Raw genomic sequence first — 18,972 nt, forward strand, 5'->3', positions numbered from 1 at the left:
ACAGCTCGTTGCGTTTCCACAATGAGTCCGTCTTTACGGAGATATTCCTGAAACGCATCAAAGGAAAGGGGGGGGAAAGATCGTTTTCGCCTTGTTACTTGGTTGCTATTTATGGGGCGCTCCAGTGTCTCCGCTCGGACGTCCCTTAGAGAGAGCATGGCCACTTACAAAACCTCTCTCTCTCCGAAACGCCCTATGCATGGTTATGCAACCTAATCCCACCATTAGATGGTCAAGGTTGACCGGGACCTCTCGGCAGCAGACGATTCAATGGCAGTGTCCATGCTCCGGCAGCACCCACACGCACAACAGTCACACCCACACGATCCGAAGGTGGAGCTGGAGCCTGTAAATGATTTTTTTTTAGTGTAATTTTTTTTAGAACGTTATCGATGTTGATTATTTCGGTTCAGTTCATCTTTAAAATGGCTTTTGGGACACGGCTGCACTGCGCGTGAACCCGTAACAGCGCGGGGCAGGCCTGAGATTTTGCTTGGAGCAAAGAAACGGGATTCACCCTAAGTAAATGGTTTAAATAAATAAACTGCAATAGTTTATATCGACACAGTTTGCATTCTTACAATAAATGTTTAGGATTCGTCCAAATTGACTATAGAAGGACATCATAATTGTATCCATGATGTGGCTCACAATCAGATGTCCTAACCAGCTGTTTCAGCAGAGTGTGGGCATATTACTTGTAAACATGTTGCTGCATTTTAGCTGACATTGGGGAACTTGGCGGGGTGTTGCATCTGCACTTCTTTGTTTGAAGTGTTGGCATGTCGATGTGAGGAAAGCCTCTTCTGCTTGGACATGAGCATGCACTTTATAACGATTATTATTTCTGTTGTTTCATTTTGGTGTCCTTTTCTACTCTCACTACAGAAACGCCTCACATGTCTACCAGACTGACTTGATTCATAATGCATCACCTCTTTCTTCATGAAGCCAGAGTGAGGGTGTCCTTTCATTTCTCCATTTGGCTTTGTTGTCACAATACAAAAACCACAACCTTACCGTCATGTGTTTCTCAGGCATTGTGCCTTATTAGGAGATCAATGCGTGGGCGATCCTATAAATCTCTCCATCCCTGGTGGAGCGTTCAGAGACCATCTCAGCTCACTCCAGCAGCACCATGCACCTCCGTCTCCAGATCGCTCTGCTCGTTGGGACCTTCTGCTCCGTCCAGAGCTTTGTCATAAAGGTGAGCTTCAATGGTGTGAACTGCAATGATTAAGTGTACTATAAGGATACTAGGACTCTACTCTGTGTTTACTCTGCTTTGGGACTTCTTGCAGACTTCAAATGAAAGCAGTGCTGACAATGCAGGTATGTTTGGTGTTTGTTTGAATAGAAATGCGGAACATTACTGTAGTTCCGTGAAGGTTGTTGCATGTAAAACATTTCTTCTTTCTCAGGCGACTTGGTGAAGGATGAAGACTTCTCTGTCTCCTCGCTGCTCGAGAGGGCCAACATTAACGTTGGTATGATAAGGAAGCACTTCATGAGTAGCAGTTTTAGGATTTACTTGACTTATGTGAAAACACATTTAAAGACTCAGGATACCTGTCCTTGAATGTGTTTTTGTCAGGAGCATGTGTTGTGATGAACTTTGACAGGTTGTCTGTTCATTATACTTTAGGGCTTTAATATTTCACAATACAACAGAATGACCTCTCTGTCCTCCACCTCTCTACTGGCAGGGAAGGGCCGAAGCGACCCCCTGGTGATGTTCGGGGACATCGCGGTGGACCCTGAGCTGAAGAACGCGGACCCGTGCACGGCGAGGGGCTGCCTGTGGCCCCGGGCCACCAACGGGAAGGTCTACGTCCCGTTCCGCATCAGTAATCAGTACTGTGAGTCTCCCTGCTGATCCGTCCATCTGCATCATGGGAAGTTATAGTCAGTGTATTGCATGATTTCATATTTTAACGTTTTATTTAGTTATGCTGAAGTTTCCTTTTCCAAATCAAGGCACGGTTGATTGATTTATTCCAAACTGAATTGCAGCGATCGACAAGTGATCTTTTTGGGTTAGGGTTAAGACAAACTGGACTTTCTGCATTATCTGAACTGTCACTTATCGTGAAATGTTTCCCATCAAGCGGCGAGAGAACGGAACACCATCATGCAAGCGCTTGCGTCGTTCGCCAGTTCCACCTGCATCCGCTTCATCCCCTTAGACCGCCAGAGAGACTTTGTGAACATCCAGTCCCGCTCAGGGTATGGACACAGCTTCATGCATGGATGATGGGATTCAAAGAGTTGATTGTGACACCAGTGATGGCATCAGGTTGTCTGTCCATCTGTCCTGACCTCTATGGTCGTAATGGAGTACAGAACCTCTTCCTTCCTCACAGGTGCTTTTCCTTCGTGGGGCGCCGGGGGCGGGCCCAGGTGGTGTCACTCAGCCGCCAGGGGTGTGTCTTCGAGTCCGTCATCCAGCACGAGCTGCTGCACGCCCTGGGCTTCAACCACGAGCAGTCGCGCTCCGACCGCGACAGCAACGTCCGCATCCTTCTGGAGAACGTAGAGCCGGGTGGGAGAAGCGGACGCACACTTCACATTATTGGTTTACAGTTCTATTCGTTTTTTATGTATTATACTTATTTATATTATAAATATTATTATTCAATGTTTGACAGCTCTGAGTAGCAATAATACAATTGAAATAATAATTAATAACAAGTACAGTGTTTATACGAGGTAGGATTTGGATCTGTTCAAGGTGCAACGATGCACCTGTTGAACAGCGAAATCAGTTAAATGAAAGGATTTACATGTATAAATAAACTAAACTTGGCTCATCCTCCTTCTCCAGGACAAGAGTCCAACTTCCGGAAGATCCAGACCAATAATCTGGGGACCCCCTACGACTATAACTCTGTGATGCACTATGGGAGGTGAGCCATTCATTTAATCGACATGATGTTGTTCAAGATGAGACAGATCTCCATGTTAGTGGTGTATGTAGGAGGAATGGAATGCATCAATTATAATCCACACCATGGCGGTTCATCAGCATTAGTAACAGATATCAGATCAGTGGTGTTTCTCACTGTTAGTTTGTGTGGCAGGTTTGCTTTCTCCAGGAACACGCAGCCCACCATCCTGCCCATCCCAGACAACAACGCTGTCATCGGGAGGGCCACGCAGATGAGCACCCAGGACATCAGCAGGATCAACCTCCTCTACCGCTGCAGTGAGTGCCGCTAGATCTACCTGTTTGTCTCTCTCTCCGTCTCTCTTGCTATCTATCTATCTATCTATCTATCTCTCTCTCTCTCTCTCTCTCTCTCTCTCTCTCTCTCTCTCTCTCTCTCTCTCTCTCTCTCTCTCTCTCTCTCTCTCTCTCTCTCTCTCTCTCTCTCTCTCTATCTATCTATCCTTTTCATTAATGTATATTAAATATTATATATATACGTATATAAATATATAAAAATGTATCATCTGAAACATAATAGTTTTGTCTATATCTGTCCCTCTTTAACAACATACCTTATATTCTTTATCTCTTCAGACAGCACAATCTACAAATAGATTTGAACACACCATATGGTAAGTGTGTGTGTTTGTGTGTGTGTGTGTGTGTGTGTGTGTGTGTGTGTGTGTGTGTGTGTGTGTGTGTGTGTGTGTGTGTGTGTGTGTGTGTGTGTGTGTGTGTGTGTGTGTGTGTCTGTGTGTGTGTGTGTGTGTGTGTGTCTGTGCTTGAGTGCGTGTGCATGTGTGTTTGTGTTTGTGTGTGGGTGCACATGCGTGCGTGTGTGTGTCTGTGTATATGTGTGTGTTTGATTTATGTAATGCTCTTCTTTTCTTTTCAACAGGTAGACATGGCAGAAGAACTATCATTGTCATCAAAAATCAACATTGTAATCCACCATTATTAAACATATATCAAACAAAATGACTTGTATCATTGAAGATCTGAGGATATCTCATGTTAAGATGACTTGAGAATCTATTTTGCATTCGATCAGCTGACTGAAATTGCAGTGTTCCTTAATCCCTCAATCAACGGTCACCCCAATAATCCAGCGTGACCTTCATGTATATCATGCTGAGCACCGACCCAGCGGTGAAACCACCCAGCTGATCAAATAGAGCAGGCAGGAAACTGGCTCAGAGCAGGTCAGACCGGCAGGCCGAAGACCTGACTCAGCGCTGCGTCCTGGGAACGACCACGTGGGCGCGGCCCGTCCCGTTTCAGACTAATGCTCCCAGGAGGACCCTGATTGGCATTCCTGTATAAACACACAGGACCTTAGGTCATGTGACCAGGCGTACGCTCGCTTCTCAGAATTAAATTCAATACAATTCGATTTTATTTGTATAACCAACAGTATATTATGTATGTTAGTATATTATTAACGTTTGCAGTCTCAAAGGGCTTAGCAGGCCATATGTTTATGACCCCCCCCTGCCCCGAGCCCCAAGATGTCAGGACAGACAGCTTGTTGGACCGTAGAGTGGGGGTCCCTTCCTCCAGTGGGGGGGTATAATAATAACCCTAAATTATTATGTGAATACAAGTATTGAATATAACCGAGCAAAATGAAAAGTCAAGAACACATTAATGGAAGATATATAAAAAGGACAAATATTTATGAAGGAAAGATGTTGATGAAGATGTTCCACTGAATGCAATACTGTGCCTCGGCCTCCAGGAGAGCTGCCATGGGCGAATGTCATGTTCAGCATGCTATAATCTGGATTCGAACTCTTAACCTAAGGATCACCTGTACAAGGCATTATCCCATTGAGCCACTGATAAACCTAAACGTCAGCCTCATTCACATGGTCAAAATTACTATTGATAAGCATACTACATCCAGAAACATCCAAGCACACTGACTGTGGACGTTTGGCTCTTCTATGAAATTGTGGGAAAAGTAAACATTTATAGAGCAGAAGACCGGGGTGTAAAAGATGCATCCGATTTTAGAGATTAACCTGATGAATGAACTTTGAGTCCAGGTCAATCTGGTAAGGAGAAATAAGGCTAGTTCATTTTTTTTTTTTTTAAATAGCGCCACCTTTGGGTGCAGTACCACAATTTGGGTTCATGGGTAGTGGGGGATATTGGTGTCCACCTAATAATAGTTGTATGTTTTTTAATACAATAACAAAATGATCATATAAGAAAAATGTGCTAACTGCTCCAACTTTATTGGCAAATATTTCTCAAATGGAACTAAATAAAACAAATTCTGTTCGATGATTTTTAAGAGGCTTTGTCTAAAGATTTTTTGTGGCGATTTTGGTGAATTTTTGTAGACTGAATATTTTTTATCATGATGACATTTAATATGAAATTGTGGGAAAAGTAAAAATTTTTAGGGCATAGGGTTTTATAAATGCATCTTATTCTAGAGATTAATATTCTGAAATAATTTTGAGTCCAGGTCAATCTGGTGAGGAGAAATAAGACTAATTCATGATTTCTTACAATAGCGCCACCTTTGAGTGCAGTACCACAATTTGGGTTTATGGGTAGTGGGGGTTATTGGTAACCATACCTGAAATTTTCAAGAGTTTCGACTTACGGTAGAGGCTGCAGTATGACTTTTACAGAATTTGAGGGGAAAAAAACACGTTACAGAAACAATAGGGGACCAAGCGGCTTCGATGCTCGGACCCCTAAATGGTTTCTATAGTGATGGGGGGCTGTCCGGTGAAGTCAGTCAGTCACTATTTCAGTCAGAGTCAGACCTATTACCTGTTGACCAGGGGTCTTCTGGTTTCTGGTTGCTGTGCCTCAGGTGTGATGTAACCACCTTGTATTGATATATTCTGCTGTTACATTATTCCCATGCTGGCCTAGTCAGAGTACATTGAGAGCCGTGTGTAGGGTTAGACATGAGGTCCAACATGGTAGCTAAAAAATAAGCACTAGATTATCCAGATGTAGCAGCAGTAATAGATGACAAGCTCCCCACTGGTTCTAATTACAACTGTTCAAGGTCTCCATTACTCCCATGGAATTGATGACCAGTCACTTCAATACCAAACCTTCCAACATACGGCAAGCTTCCCACATAGGCACAGAGAACCTTTACTATATGTTCATGTAGTAATATAAGATAAGCACAGCCAATCCAGCTGACTCAGGGATGCAGATGTCCTGTACACAACCCTGGTTCCTGTAGTGATGCATTAACACCTCCAGTATATAAACTCCTTCCCCTCGTATCTGAGCACCTTCACATCTGTGTCCTGCCCTGTTCTCTACTGAGGTAAGAGGATTCACATTTGTTCGCTTCAAGCGTTGCCATCTATGTGTTCTGTTCACCATGTACCTTGATATTCACTATTTAGTGAATTAGGTTAGTGTCGTTGATGAGCAAGTACCTTTTGTACTCGTGCCCCACACTCCTCACTGTTCAGGTGGAGCGGAGGTATTAAATATAGCCTTGTTTGAACTCTTTTCTCTCTCTCTCTCCCCCCCCCCCCCCCCACACACTCTTTGGCAGGACTCCCAGAGAGACAATATGCTTAAGTTCAGTGTTGTGACGTTGCTGTTGCTTTCACCGTGCTGCTGGGCTGATGAGGAGGTAAGGGTGGAGTTGATCCATGATAATCCAAACTACATTCTATGATGAAAAAAAAGACTTCTAGTGATCTTTTGGTAATGTTAAGTGTGAATGAAGTCTATATTGCCTACACCTTTTGCACTTGTATTTCATTCCATCCGTATGACCTGTGTTCTTGTTATTCTCTTTGATTCTATTGCCGACTGACCCTGCAGGCAGGTGGGTGTCTTCTATATACTCTAGATCTATAGAAGTTCAGACCGGAACAGGCAGCGAGGAACTCAATAGTCTGTGGTTCTTTTCCTCCATACAGCAGTGGAGGACGGCCGGTTGGGAGATCTTCCCGTCTCTGAGCTTCTGGAGAGAGCCAACAGCAACCTGGGTACGACACAGCACGTCAATCACGGGTTGTGGTCCCCTCCCTGTTGTAGTCCTCTCCGCTCCGTGTTGTAGTCCGCTCCCTGTTGTAGTCCGCTCCGTGTTGTAGTCCGATCCCTGTTTTAGTCCGCTCCGTGTTGCAGTCCGCTCCGTTCCCTGTTGTAGTCCGCTCCCTGTTGTAGTCCGCTCCCTGTTGTAGTCCACTCCGTGTTGTAGTCCGCTCCATGTTGTAGTCCGCTCCGTCTTGTAGTCTGCTCCGTTCCGTGTTGCAGTCCTCTCCCTTACGGCCCTATCCCCTTCTTGCAGTGCGCTCCGCTGGGGAACCTGTCCTGACGGAGGGAGACATCGTCGTTGACGAGGAGGCCGAGAGGAACGCCGACCCGTGCACGTCCAGCGGCTGCATGTGGCGCCCGTGGACGGACGGCATGGTCTACATCCCATACTACATCAACAACCAGTACTGTGAGTCCAAGACCTGGTCTACTGTGAGTCTCAGACGGGTACTACATCAGCAACCTTTGCTGTGAGTCCTAGACCAGTACCACATCAGCACCCAGTACTGTGAGTCCCAGACCCAGTCTACTGAGAGTCTCAGACCAGTACTACATCAGCACCCAGTACTGTGAGTCCAAACCCGGTCTACTATGAGTCCCAGACCAGTACTACATCAGCACCTAGTACTGTGAATCGCAGAGCAGGTCTACTGTGAGCCCCAGACCCGGTCACTGGATTCCAACCACAAGTGTTTCCAAATCCAGCCTTCGAGCCTCCTAGCTTCCAAAGACCGCCTCCATTTGGAAGCATAGGGGCGTGCTTGTGTTGTTGTGTTGGTAGGAATGTCTTTAGGGGCATTGTTAAGTGTTTAGTTATGATATCATTCGTCATTACTGGAGAAGTTGTGTTTCAAACTGCTGCAACGTCTCTCACGTGAGACGTTCGGCTAGCCAAGCCTAAAGGATATTAACGTTGAGTTTACCGAACTACAACTCTCCCGAGTCCTCTGAAAATGACAAGTCTTTCTGGGAGGACTGTGAGAGGAGAATGGAGCAGCTCTGTACGGTGAAATGTAAGATGTCATTGGTTCTCCCTCCAGCTTCTCGTGAGAAGGCCATCATCACTCGCGGCCTGGAGTCCTTCTCCTCGTTCTCCTGTATCAGGTTCAGACCCAGCCGCAGCTCAGACCGGGACTGGATCAGCATCGAGTCCAAGGGCGGGTAGGTAGGAGCCCCGGACCAGTGTGGGTCATTGATTGGTTTCCATTAAAACACAAAATAAAAGCAGTTTTCTTTGGCCTTGACGCAAAAAATGATGAAATAACGTTGTTCAGAAGTAAAACAACATCTTCCTATTCATATACCTGCAATTATTATGCATCAAAACATTGTGAGTGCGGGGGGAGGGTGTGTGTGTGTTTGTGTGTGTGTGTGTGTGTGTGTGTGTGTGTGTGTGTGTGTGTGTGTGTGTGTGTGTGTGTGTGTGTGTGTGTGTGTGTGTGTGTGTGTGAGAGAAGGTTCCACCGACTCACTGTCCTCCGTGTTGTGGCTCCAGGTGTTTCTCCTCCATCGGTCGTCGTGGGGGGGGCCAGGTGGTGTCCCTGGCCCGGCAGGGCTGCCTCTACCACGGGACGGTCCAGCACGAGCTGCTGCACGCCCTGGGCTTCAACCACGAGCAGACGCGCTCCGACCGTGACCAGTACATCAGGGTGGTGCTGCAGAACGTCCAGTCAGGTTGGTTGGCTTCAGCTAGCCTTCAGTTAGCCTAAGTTAGCCTTCAGTTAACCTTCAGCAAATCTCAGTTAGCCTTGAGCTACTAACTAACCCTAAACTTCAGTAAACCTTCAGGTGGCCTCATTTAGCCTTCAGTTAGCCTTAAGCTAGCCTTTAGTGAGCCTTAGTTGGCCTTCAGTTAACCTCAGTTAGCCTTCAGTTAGCCTTCAGCTAGCCTTCAGTTAGCCTCAGTTAACCTTAGTTAGCCTTCATTTAGCCTTCAGTTAGCCTACAGTTGACCTCAGTGAGCCCTCATTTAGCCTTCAGTTAGCCTCAGTTAGCCTTCAGCTAGCCTTCAGTTAGCCTCAGTTAGCCTCGGCTAGCCTCAGTTAGCCTTGGGGTTGTGTGATTGTGTTTCTTTAATGTCATGATTTCTATCGGTTGAAGGGATGGAGCACAACTTCAGGAAGAAGAACACCTTGAACCAGGGCACGTCCTACGACTACAACTCAGTGATGCAGTACCACAGGTGAGAGGACCCACACGCATACACGCACACGCACGTACACACACACACGCACGCACGCACATACTTAGGCACACATGCAGACAGAAAACCAAATACTCACAAACACACACACACACACATGCCCTCCCCCTACACACACACACACACACACACACACACACACACACACACACACACACACACACACACACACACACACACACACACACACACACACACACACACACACACACACACACACACACACACACACGAACACACAGACAAGCAAACAGACCCCCCCCACCACCACTCTCACACACACACACACACACACACACACACACACACACACACACACACACACACACACAAACACACAATCATCCCTCAGCAGGATGGCTGGTCCCAGTCTGTGAGTCTAACTGGTGTGCCTCCAGTACAGTGAGTCTAACTGGTGTGACCCTCCAGTACAGTGAGTCTATCTGGTGTGACTCCAATACAGTGAGTCTAACTGGTGTGACCCTCCAGTACAGTGTGTCTAACTGGTGTGACCCTCCAGTACAGTGAGTCTAACAGGTGTGAATCTCCAGGTATGCCTTCTCTAAGAACAACCAGCCGACCATGGTGCCAATCCCTGACGCCAACGTCTCCTTCGGGAAGGCCACGCAGATGAGCCGCAACGACATCGCCCGCCTCAACACCCTCTACAAGTGCTGTGAGTGCAGGCCTCACCAAGCAAACACACACAAACACGCACACAAACGCACATGGGTGCACACAAACACACATGCACTCACACAAACGCACAAACGCAAGCACACAAACACACACAAACACTCAAACCCCCAAAAGCTCACTCACACTCAAACACACACGCACACACACACTAACACACAGACGGGCATGCGCACACACACACACACACACACACACACACACACACACACACACACACACACACACACACACACTCAGGTTATCTCCCATGCTGAATCTGACCACTGACTCTCTGCTTCGTACAGAGGACTGGCTGGACGAATGGACGGGGGTTGAAAGGGCTCCTCACCGAACACCAGGAGGGTCTCCTCAGGGGCCTCCAGGACGGGCCTCTCACCAGCCCCCAGGAGGGTCCCCCCACGGTCCCCAGGAGCTCCCAGTAGACCGCCCTCATCATGATAAACAACATTAAACCAACATTCTGTCTCTGTTTCTGCGTGGCTTAATGGCTCTCATAAGTATTTTTTAAAATATATATAAATTTGGTCTTTAGCTCTGAGTAAAGAGCAGTAGGCTGCCCCACCCCCCCCATTGTTTGCTGCTGGTTAGACACTGCTGCCAGACAATACATCTAAAGGTATTTCAAACGTGTTAAATACTCCTAATATAACATGAAGAGGATGGCGTATTATGTTTATTGTTTTAATGTGGTGACTTTTTCTGACCTTGATGGAAATGAGAGCCCTCCTGTAGTTGGGAAACGTAAGAATAGTATCTCAGCACATTAAACCCAAAATCAAGGGCATGACACACATGACCAGGGTGCCCACCCAGTGTATACACACACATGGGCCCCGACCCAGACACACATGTGTGGTGTTTCACACGGGCTGCAAGGATTCTCAGAAACAATCTAAAAGTCTATTTTTGGAGGCTCTCCCAGATGTCCACATCACACATGTGACCATATAAAACACAGTCCAGTGGCTCAGAACTCACAAACCGTGTTTCTGAACTCAAGGTAAGGCCTACTCCCTGCTCTGCTCTACAGTCGGAGAACACTTGTCCATACTGGTATCTTAAGGCCGTAACAGAAATGTGTTTTGTTTTTACTGAGAGAGGGCAAATGATATTGCTTTGCGCTGCTGCACAGCATGACTTCAGTACCAGCATGAGTCTGCCAACCGTCTCTCTCTCTCTCTTTCTCCCTCTCTCCCTCTCTCTCCCTATCTCTCTCTCCACCAGAAACCTGTTGCTATGATGGTGAAGATGTTTTTGGCTGTGTTTGCTCTGCTGCTGGCATCAGCTGCTCTGGTCCAGGGGCAGACTGAGGTAGGGCACCCAGTCTTCATGTGTATTGAAGGAAGGTTGGCGTGTTTACGCTGAAACAAACACTACAGAGACAACACAGACACAAATAAAGAGTAATGGATTGATGGATGGATTTATATAGCGCTTTTCTAGACACTCAAAGACGCTTTACAGTGAAGGGGGGACCTCACTAACCAACCACCACCAGTGTGTACCACCCACTTGGGTGATGCACGGCAGCCAATCTGCGTCAGAACGCTCACCACACACCAGCTTCAGGTGGAGAGTGAGGGACTTAATGAGTCAGCCAATTATACAGGAGGATGATTAGGGGACCAGATTGAATGAGCCTGGTTGGGCCAAGAAGAGTAGAGGAGTAACTGCTATGTTGTTCATTTAATGAATGTTTTCATGCTCTTTCTTTTCATATCTCTCGTGGATACGTCCAGGAAGGTAAGGAAGACCCTTGGTTTACCAGCTCCCTCAAACAGACCTCAGTGTGTTCCAGTGATTTCATCTAGCATGAGAGTAGAATCAAAGTATTCGATGACATTATGACGTTATTTGTGGTTATGAGGCCCACTTTAGTAGGAGTTAAGGTCCTCAGATTCTGTCGTAAATACATAGGCCATATAAATAAATAAGTAAATACATCAGCCATATAAATAAATAAGTAAATAAATAAGCCTTATTCTTGTAATACGTTGAGGAAAATGACCAAACAATAAACCCACACATTTGACATATGTAGTGAATTGAGTCTTTAGACGACATTGAGATCCTGATGTGGTTCACGTCCCCGGGTTGAGACCCCATGTGCTGTGTTTGCTTTGCGCAGAGGGGGTCCGCCGCGAGAAAGTCCCTTCCCTTGGGATGTCCGTGGGAGAGCTTCTGGAGAAAGCCAACCGAGGCCGCAGTAAGATGAAAGAGAAGCCCTCACTGAGCCCGGCTGGTTGGTTGAGGCAGCCTCACCTGCCCGAGTCAGACTGATTGGATGTTGGGGCTGCACACTTGTTGACCAATGAGAAATCAATACGCAACAGGTTAAACCGGCCATCACCACACACACTCAGGGAGAGACCTCCTGCATGGCAGCATGGGGCACCAGGTCATGGATCGTTGCAAACTTTGACAATAAACCGGGTTCCCAACACCCCCACCTCTGGTCTGGGGTGGGGGTGAGCCCAGCCCTCCAGGGGGTGTGCAGAATCTGTCCTTCTTAAATTAATCTTTCTAACATTGACATAATACATTATCGGCCATGACTTCAACATGCAACCAAAATCCCACTGCTCCATGAGTGGCGTTGCAGCCCCCCGAGCACCCCAGTATCCTGAGAGGTACCTAACCCCCGTCGTCTGCGGACCCCCACAGCTCTCCGCCCTAATGGGCCTGTGGTGGTGGAGGGAGACATCGCCATCAAGACTGTGTCCGGGAGGAACGCCGACCCCTGCACCGCTCAGGGCTGCCTGTGGAAGAAGTGGACAGACGGCCTCGTCTACATCCCCTACTACATCGCCAACCAGTACTGTGAGTGGCTGCCGCTTCTGGGATCCACTGGGATCCTTTCAGATCATCTCAGATCCTTCTGGGATCCTTTTCCTTAATCTCTCCTTGGATGTTATTTCATGCTGCTCTCTGATGCACAATAAACTTGTTGTCTGACCTCATTCCTGGTCGTTACAATAGCAAAGAAAGATTGTGTTTGTTTATCATACAGAATTGTCAGAGGGAAAGTAAGAGTATTCATCGTCATCCGCTTATCCGGGGTCGGGTCGCAGGGGGAGCACCTCAAGCAGGGGGCCCCAGACTTCCCTTTCCCGGGCCACATTGACCAGCTCTGACGGGGGGATCCCGAGGCGTTCCCAGGCCAGTGTTGAGATATAATCTCTCCACCTAGTCCTGGGTCTTCCCCGAGGTCTCCTCCCCACTGGACGTGCCTGAAACACCTCCCAAGGGAGGCGCCCAGTGGGCATCCTTGCTAGATGCCCAAATATCAATGTAGAAATACCAAATATCAATGTAGAAATCTTAAATAGGATAAAAAATGGGCTGAGCCCATTCAAGCCTTTATCTGCCTCAGAACTCGGTTCAAGACTTTTTGCAGAAACTGGTCCAAGACGTTCTGCAGTACAGGATCTCTCATAACGTTCCTCCTGGACTGATGAGGTTCTGCTCCCCCTGTGTGTGCGCCAGCGCCCCGGGAGAAGGCTATCATAATCCGGGGCCTGGAGTCCTTCTCCGCCGTGTCCTGCATACGCTTCCGGCCCACCATCCAGAACGACGTGGAGTGGCTCAACATCGAGTCTGAGAGCGGGTGAGAGACCAGTCGAACACAAACACTTCGCTCAGTAAACCACCTTCAACCGATTGGAACAATTCCTCTGTTAGAGGAGCCACACATAAACATGATGTCATCTTAGTGATGGACGCCTACAGAGGAGATCCTAGCAGCTAGTTCACTATTTGAGAGCAGACACTTAAAAACATCTGTTAGCAGGATTGAAAATGGAAAGGCCAGCGGAAACCCACCTTGTGACCTCTGACACTGTGACCTCTAACCCCTTGCCCCCTGTGTGTTCCTTTTAGCTGCTACTCTTGGGTGGGTCGTCAGGGGGGTAAGCAGGTGGTGTCCCTGGCCCGGCAGGGCTGCCTCTACCACGGGACGGTCCAGCACGAGCTGCTGCATGTCCTGGGCTTTAACCACGAGCAGACGCGCTCCGACCGCGACAAGTACATCAGGGTGGCCTGGGAGAACATCATCGATGGTGAGGACCCAGTGTGTCACGCTCTCCTCCTCCTCCTAGTGTCCCTTCACACTCTCCTCCTCTTCCTCCTTCTCCTCTACCTCCTAGTGTCCCGTCACGCTCTCCTCTTCATCCTCCTCGGTTCTGTAGGGATGTTTTACTGCGTCTGTTTCCTTGAGTTTTGAATCTGCCCTCTCCTCCTTAGATCAGAAATACAACTTTAACAAGCTCAACACGCTGAACCAGGGCACGCCGTACGACTACAGCTCTGTGATGCAGTACGAGAGGTCAGCCTGCCTCCGGCGCCACGGCGCGATTCGCATCAAGTACCGTTTATTAACCAGACGGTGATTAACAACCAAAACAAACCATTCGACTCCTCCTTCTCCCGCCGTGCAGGTACGCCTTCTCCAAGAACAACCAGCCCACCATGATCCCCATCCCCAACCCCAACGTGGCCTTCGGCGGGTCCCAGGAGATGAGCAAGAACGACATCATCAGGATCAACAACCTCTACAAGTGCTGTGAGTCCCCCTGTCACTCAAGTATCAGAGCAGTGCAGGCACCCAACAGGGAGTAACTCAGGAAGGTAGAGCAGTTTGACTTGTTACCACCAGAAGGTTGCTAGTTTGATCCCCACGCACGTAGTGTCGAGGGGTCCCTGAGCAAGACGCCTCACCCTGACTGCTCCTGACGAGCTTGCTGTCTCCTTCCATGGCTGACACCGCCGTCGATGTGTGAATGTGTGTTTGGCCATAAATGTAAAATGTAAATGTACGCATGAGCAAAGGAACACTCAACATCGAGCTTCAAAGATGCTTTTTTATCAAAGTTGAAAAAGCACCGCCATCAGGCGTCCATTCAGAGGTCCCTCTTCATGTCTCCACAGGAAGGCTGTGGACATGAACTGCAGCTGAGAGCAGATCCACTCAACGTTGAGATCAAGTTGTAGGAACAATAAAGATTCTTTTTCTCAGACGTGTTCATTTATTTCACAGTAGAGGTCACATGCTCCCTGCTGGGTTCACTAGCAGGGCACGACATCAGGGGCAAATGGATCGTGTCGTTTTGTGATTGAGGGAATATTACAAATATTACTGATATTTAAATGTAGGCTAATGCAACAAAACAAAACTAAAATGTTAATTGCTATTATAACGACTAGTACTTAGCAAATTTCAACTGATTTTACTCATAATACAAAAAGCCTTGCCAGGTTTTAGACAACTTGTTTTTGTGTCTATGCTGATTTCAGACATTCACTAAAAAATATGACCGTGGTTCAAGCAATTCATAACATTCCAACCATAAGGAATATTATGTGTGTGTGTGTGTGTGTGTGTGTGTGTGTGTGTGTGTGTGTGTGTGTGTGTGTGTGTGTGTGTGTGTGTGTGTGTGTGTGTGTGTGTGTGTGTGTGTATTTATGTATGTATTTATGTCTGTCTGTCTGTGTGTGTGGTCCTACAGAATAAAAGCCTCCTGTATGTTTTGCCAAGAGCTCAACTTTTACTTACACTTTTGTTTTCAACAGATTCATGTCGTAGTTAATTGTCTTAAGTGATTCTAGTATATATGGAATTATTATCCTATTTTATACATTTAAATCTAAGTGATAAAGGAGATGTTCGAATAGATAGAGATCCTTCATGAGGGAACCTTTAAAGCAGACGTTTATTGCATCATTTACCGTCTGCCCTCCTCCAAACCAGTCAGTCGCTCCACCATCACATCTCCAAAAATAAAACACAGTTTGCTTTCACTGCATAAACGATCTTTTGGACGTTGCTCCATCACTGCTCACTAGCCTCCCGTAGCCTCTCCTCCACCTTCTCTGCGGTGAGGTTCATCTCACATGCTCTGAGGGCGACCAGGAGGTGCTCCGCCTTGGCCTCCCCCCGCCGGGTGCTCCTCCACTCCCGGACCACCTCCATCGCCAGCTCCTCCAGGTCCATCTGCTGGCCCCTCCGCTCAATGCTCTTGATCTTCACCTCCGATAGGCCCAGCTTGCGGGCCAGTTTGCGCCAGTTTCTCCCTAGATGGTCAGCGATCACCTCCGCGGCCAAATTAATGTTCACTGCAGGAAGGTGAGATAAAGCGTTGCGATGAATGTAAAAAACAAAAACAACAACTGTTTGATGCACCAGGACTGAAACATGGAGGAGCTCACCGGGTTCGTGAGGAGCCTGTAGAAGATGAACGACATTTACAATTCGACAATCAAAATGTATTAAATAGGATAATAACCCCATATAAACTAGAATTACTTAAGATAATTAACCAAGACATGAATCTGTTGAAAACAAAAGTGAAGTAAAAGTTGAGCTCTTTACAAAACCTACAGGAGGCTTTGATTCTGTAGGAGTAGGACCACACACACACACACACACACACACACACGCACACACGCACACACAGGGTGTAGCATACCTCCTTCTGCGTCCCTAGGGTCATTCGGACCCGCAGTAGGACCAAGGTTCCCAGTAGTGAACAGGTCCGACAGGTCGCTTCGACCGACTTGAGTCAGGAGATCACTCAGGAACACCGCGTCGTCGTGTTGGATTTTCTTCCGTTCGATAAGGACCTCAAATAGTTCGTATCCTTGGGTAATCTTCTCAAGACGGGCCTTCCCGATGAACCCGCAGAGGAAAGTCAAATCCTTCAGCTGAGACTCGGTGAGCTGGTTAGACACCTGTAAGAGTTTTTGTTTGAAAGGGTCCCCCGACATCTCGACTCTTCAGCCGGAAGTTGTTAATCTGAACTTTCTGTTTATTTCCTCAACTGTAGGTGTCGCTGTTCACTCCTTATTTTTTTGTTTAAATTAAACTAATAAAACAAGCTTGTTTTTAGCTTTCTTTCTATCTCTTTCTTATTGCTCCGATCGCCATACGGGAAACTGCATGTACTGGTCACTTAACTCATCCACCGCAAGTCCGCAACACTCAGCTCCAGTGCCGGTGTCACACCGTGTTCTGTGACCCCCGTGGAGTGGGCCCCGAGGGGGCGTTGGTGCACATTCTCTGCAACATGCACGCGCTTAAAGCGCGGGCACGAGGCCGAGCAACCGCTCACGTCCCGATCAAGCCCCCATTTACAGTGCATTGATCCTATAATGTCTCGTCGTTGCGACTTGTAGGACATGGACATCCAACGTCCAAGTGCTGTCACGTGATATACTGTTATCTTCCACAGCATGACATAACACATCTCAGGACGTGGTAGTGCTCCACTTTGTTGGAGAATCTCCATACTGAAGGGTATAGTTCTTCTGAAGCAGATGTGCTGTGAATTCCAATATTAACACAACCTTAACAATGACCTGCAAAAACTATTTGTGTGTGTGTGTGTGTGTGTGTATGTGTGTGTGTGTGTGTGTGTGTGTGTGTGTGTGTGTGTGTGTGTGTGTGTGTGTGTGTGTGTGTGTGTGTGTGTTTGTGTGTGTGCAGTCATTGCAGACGGTTTGCTCATTTTACGGAGGAGGGCAGAGATGGCAAGAGGAACTCTACCACCTATCTTCAGTATCCCGAGGAAGCGCAAAGGGTCCGAAATTAAGGAGACATAATAGGCCTATTTGTCTTTTCTTTATTTCTTTATTTTTTTATCGGTTTGTTTGAAGAGAAGAGCAGAAAATAAAATTGATAATAATGGATACCAATTCCAAGAAACATGTTATTTGAATCGAAACGAAATCATATATTACAGGTTATTAAGAACACAATATACACCGTAAGAAAATAAAATGCAGACTTCACATTTAAGAAAGACTACTGGGGGAAGTTAATTTCAAAATCGACTTAAGTTGAGCCTCTTTTTTTCACATGTGAATTGGGATTCTCACTGTTGGCCCAACCTCATTGAAATCAATACAAGAACGCATTGGAGCGCTTGTTGTTGGGGATAAAATCATCAAAATCCTATAAACATTTGTTTTGTACTCCAGGGTGACAACGAAGTGCAAATCAATGCCATTTCCCTCTTTATTTTATCAGTTTCATTCTGGAGAAACTGTGTGTCCAAGAGGCTGAGCTTACAGCAGGGACGCTGGGGGGTTTGTATCGTGAACCTACGGACTTCAGTGATGGTTTCATTCCGTCTATACGGGCAGGTGTGCGCCTTTTGTGAATCAAATCATGCTTGTGAAATTTATAGTCACAAGTAAAATGACAATATTATAATAATAGTCTGATATATTTATGTATTTATTTCCACGGGGGTTTTTGCATTTCACATTCAGCCTCTCGCCACCAGGGGGGGCTGCAGCCCCCCCACTTCCAGCGTCCATGGCTTACAGGAAGAGTTACAGCAATCTTGCACAGTATAAAGAGCGTTCTACTGGTCTTTCCTCATTTCATGACAGCTGCTATAAGAACAGCAAGTCACTTAAGAAATGAAATCGTTTTACTTAGCTTCGACTCTTGCAACAGGAGAAATCGTGGCTCTGTCTCCAAGAGTAGTGTCACGCTCTACTGAAGAGACCGGCAGATTTGAACCCAAAAGCACGACTCAGAGACAAGCAAATACAATGATGTTCAGTTTTTACTTCGTCAAGCAAAACAACGGGGACAGGGCGGAGAACGTAGTCGGGGACAGGCAGGATCGGGAAACCGGGACAGAAGACAGGCGAACGAGGATCCAGAAGGTCGAGGCGGGGAACGTAGTCGGGGACATGCAGGATCGGAAACCAGGACGAAAGACAGGCGAACGAGGATCCAGAAGGTCGAGGCGGGGAACGTAGTCGGGGACATGCAGGATCGGGAAACGGGGAACAGGAGACAGGCAAATTGCTGGAGAGACTTGCATGAACCAAACAGCGAAGACAAAACTGGCACCAGGTGAACAGTGTTCAGCTAATTTATAGGCTCCACTAATCACCTGATGCAGCCCAGCTGCGAGGATGAAAGAGGCGAGGATGAAAGAGGAGTGGCAGACAGACCGTGACAAGTAGTCGCTGAGCTCTCATTTACCGAGAAGCAGCAGCACAGTGTTTTATGGGGTCAGAACAGTCTCATTAATAATGAATGCACAGAGAAGGATTCACAAATGTATTTTGTGATTGATGTATAAATTACTCT

The 18,972-nt window shown here is 47.1% G+C and overlaps 3 protein-coding genes across 4 annotated transcripts; 2 read left to right on the forward strand and 1 right to left on the reverse strand.

Moving 5' to 3' along the window:
- Window positions 1-1,085: 1,085 nt before the first annotated feature.
- Window positions 1,086-3,926, forward strand: LOC130403404 (hatching enzyme 1.2-like). Of its 2 annotated transcripts, none has more exons than XM_056607748.1 (10): window positions 1,086-1,207; window positions 1,302-1,332; window positions 1,422-1,487; window positions 1,707-1,859; window positions 2,109-2,226; window positions 2,364-2,542; window positions 2,825-2,906; window positions 3,081-3,205; window positions 3,524-3,561; window positions 3,828-3,926. In XM_056607748.1, the coding sequence occupies exons 1-9, from the start codon at window positions 1,139-1,141 to the stop codon at window positions 3,541-3,543; spliced, it is 843 nt and encodes a 280-aa protein (XP_056463723.1). In that variant the 5' UTR covers window positions 1,086-1,138; the 3' UTR covers window positions 3,544-3,561; window positions 3,828-3,926. The 2 variants fall into 2 exon arrangements, with proteins under 2 accessions (XP_056463723.1, XP_056463724.1); XM_056607749.1 differs by having other exon boundaries at window positions 3,832-3,909.
- Window positions 3,927-6,150: 2,224 nt separating this feature from the next.
- Window positions 6,151-14,899, forward strand: LOC130402992 (uncharacterized). The gene is made up of 15 exons (XM_056607087.1): window positions 6,151-6,236; window positions 6,474-6,555; window positions 6,844-6,915; window positions 7,218-7,373; window positions 8,005-8,125; window positions 8,460-8,638; window positions 9,065-9,146; window positions 9,719-9,843; window positions 11,935-12,072; window positions 12,531-12,686; window positions 13,353-13,473; window positions 13,746-13,924; window positions 14,109-14,190; window positions 14,303-14,427; window positions 14,793-14,899. Coding segments are annotated over exons 2-15 (1,602 nt in total). The 5' UTR covers window positions 6,151-6,236; window positions 6,474-6,491; the 3' UTR covers window positions 14,795-14,899.
- Window positions 14,900-15,245: 346 nt separating this feature from the next.
- On the reverse strand, window positions 15,246-16,776 carry fadd (Fas (tnfrsf6)-associated via death domain). Its single transcript, XM_056607754.1, has 2 exons — window positions 16,331-16,776; window positions 15,246-15,977 (listed from the first exon to the last, which is right to left on the reverse strand). The coding sequence occupies exons 1-2, from the start codon at window positions 16,626-16,628 to the stop codon at window positions 15,694-15,696; spliced, it is 582 nt and encodes a 193-aa protein (XP_056463729.1). The 5' UTR covers window positions 16,629-16,776; the 3' UTR covers window positions 15,246-15,693.
- Window positions 16,777-18,972: the final 2,196 nt, after the last annotated feature.

Source organism: Gadus chalcogrammus, chromosome 14 (genome assembly GCF_026213295.1).
Source record: "Gadus chalcogrammus isolate NIFS_2021 chromosome 14, NIFS_Gcha_1.0, whole genome shotgun sequence".
Taxonomy (NCBI): Eukaryota; Metazoa; Chordata; class Actinopteri; order Gadiformes; family Gadidae; genus Gadus; species Gadus chalcogrammus.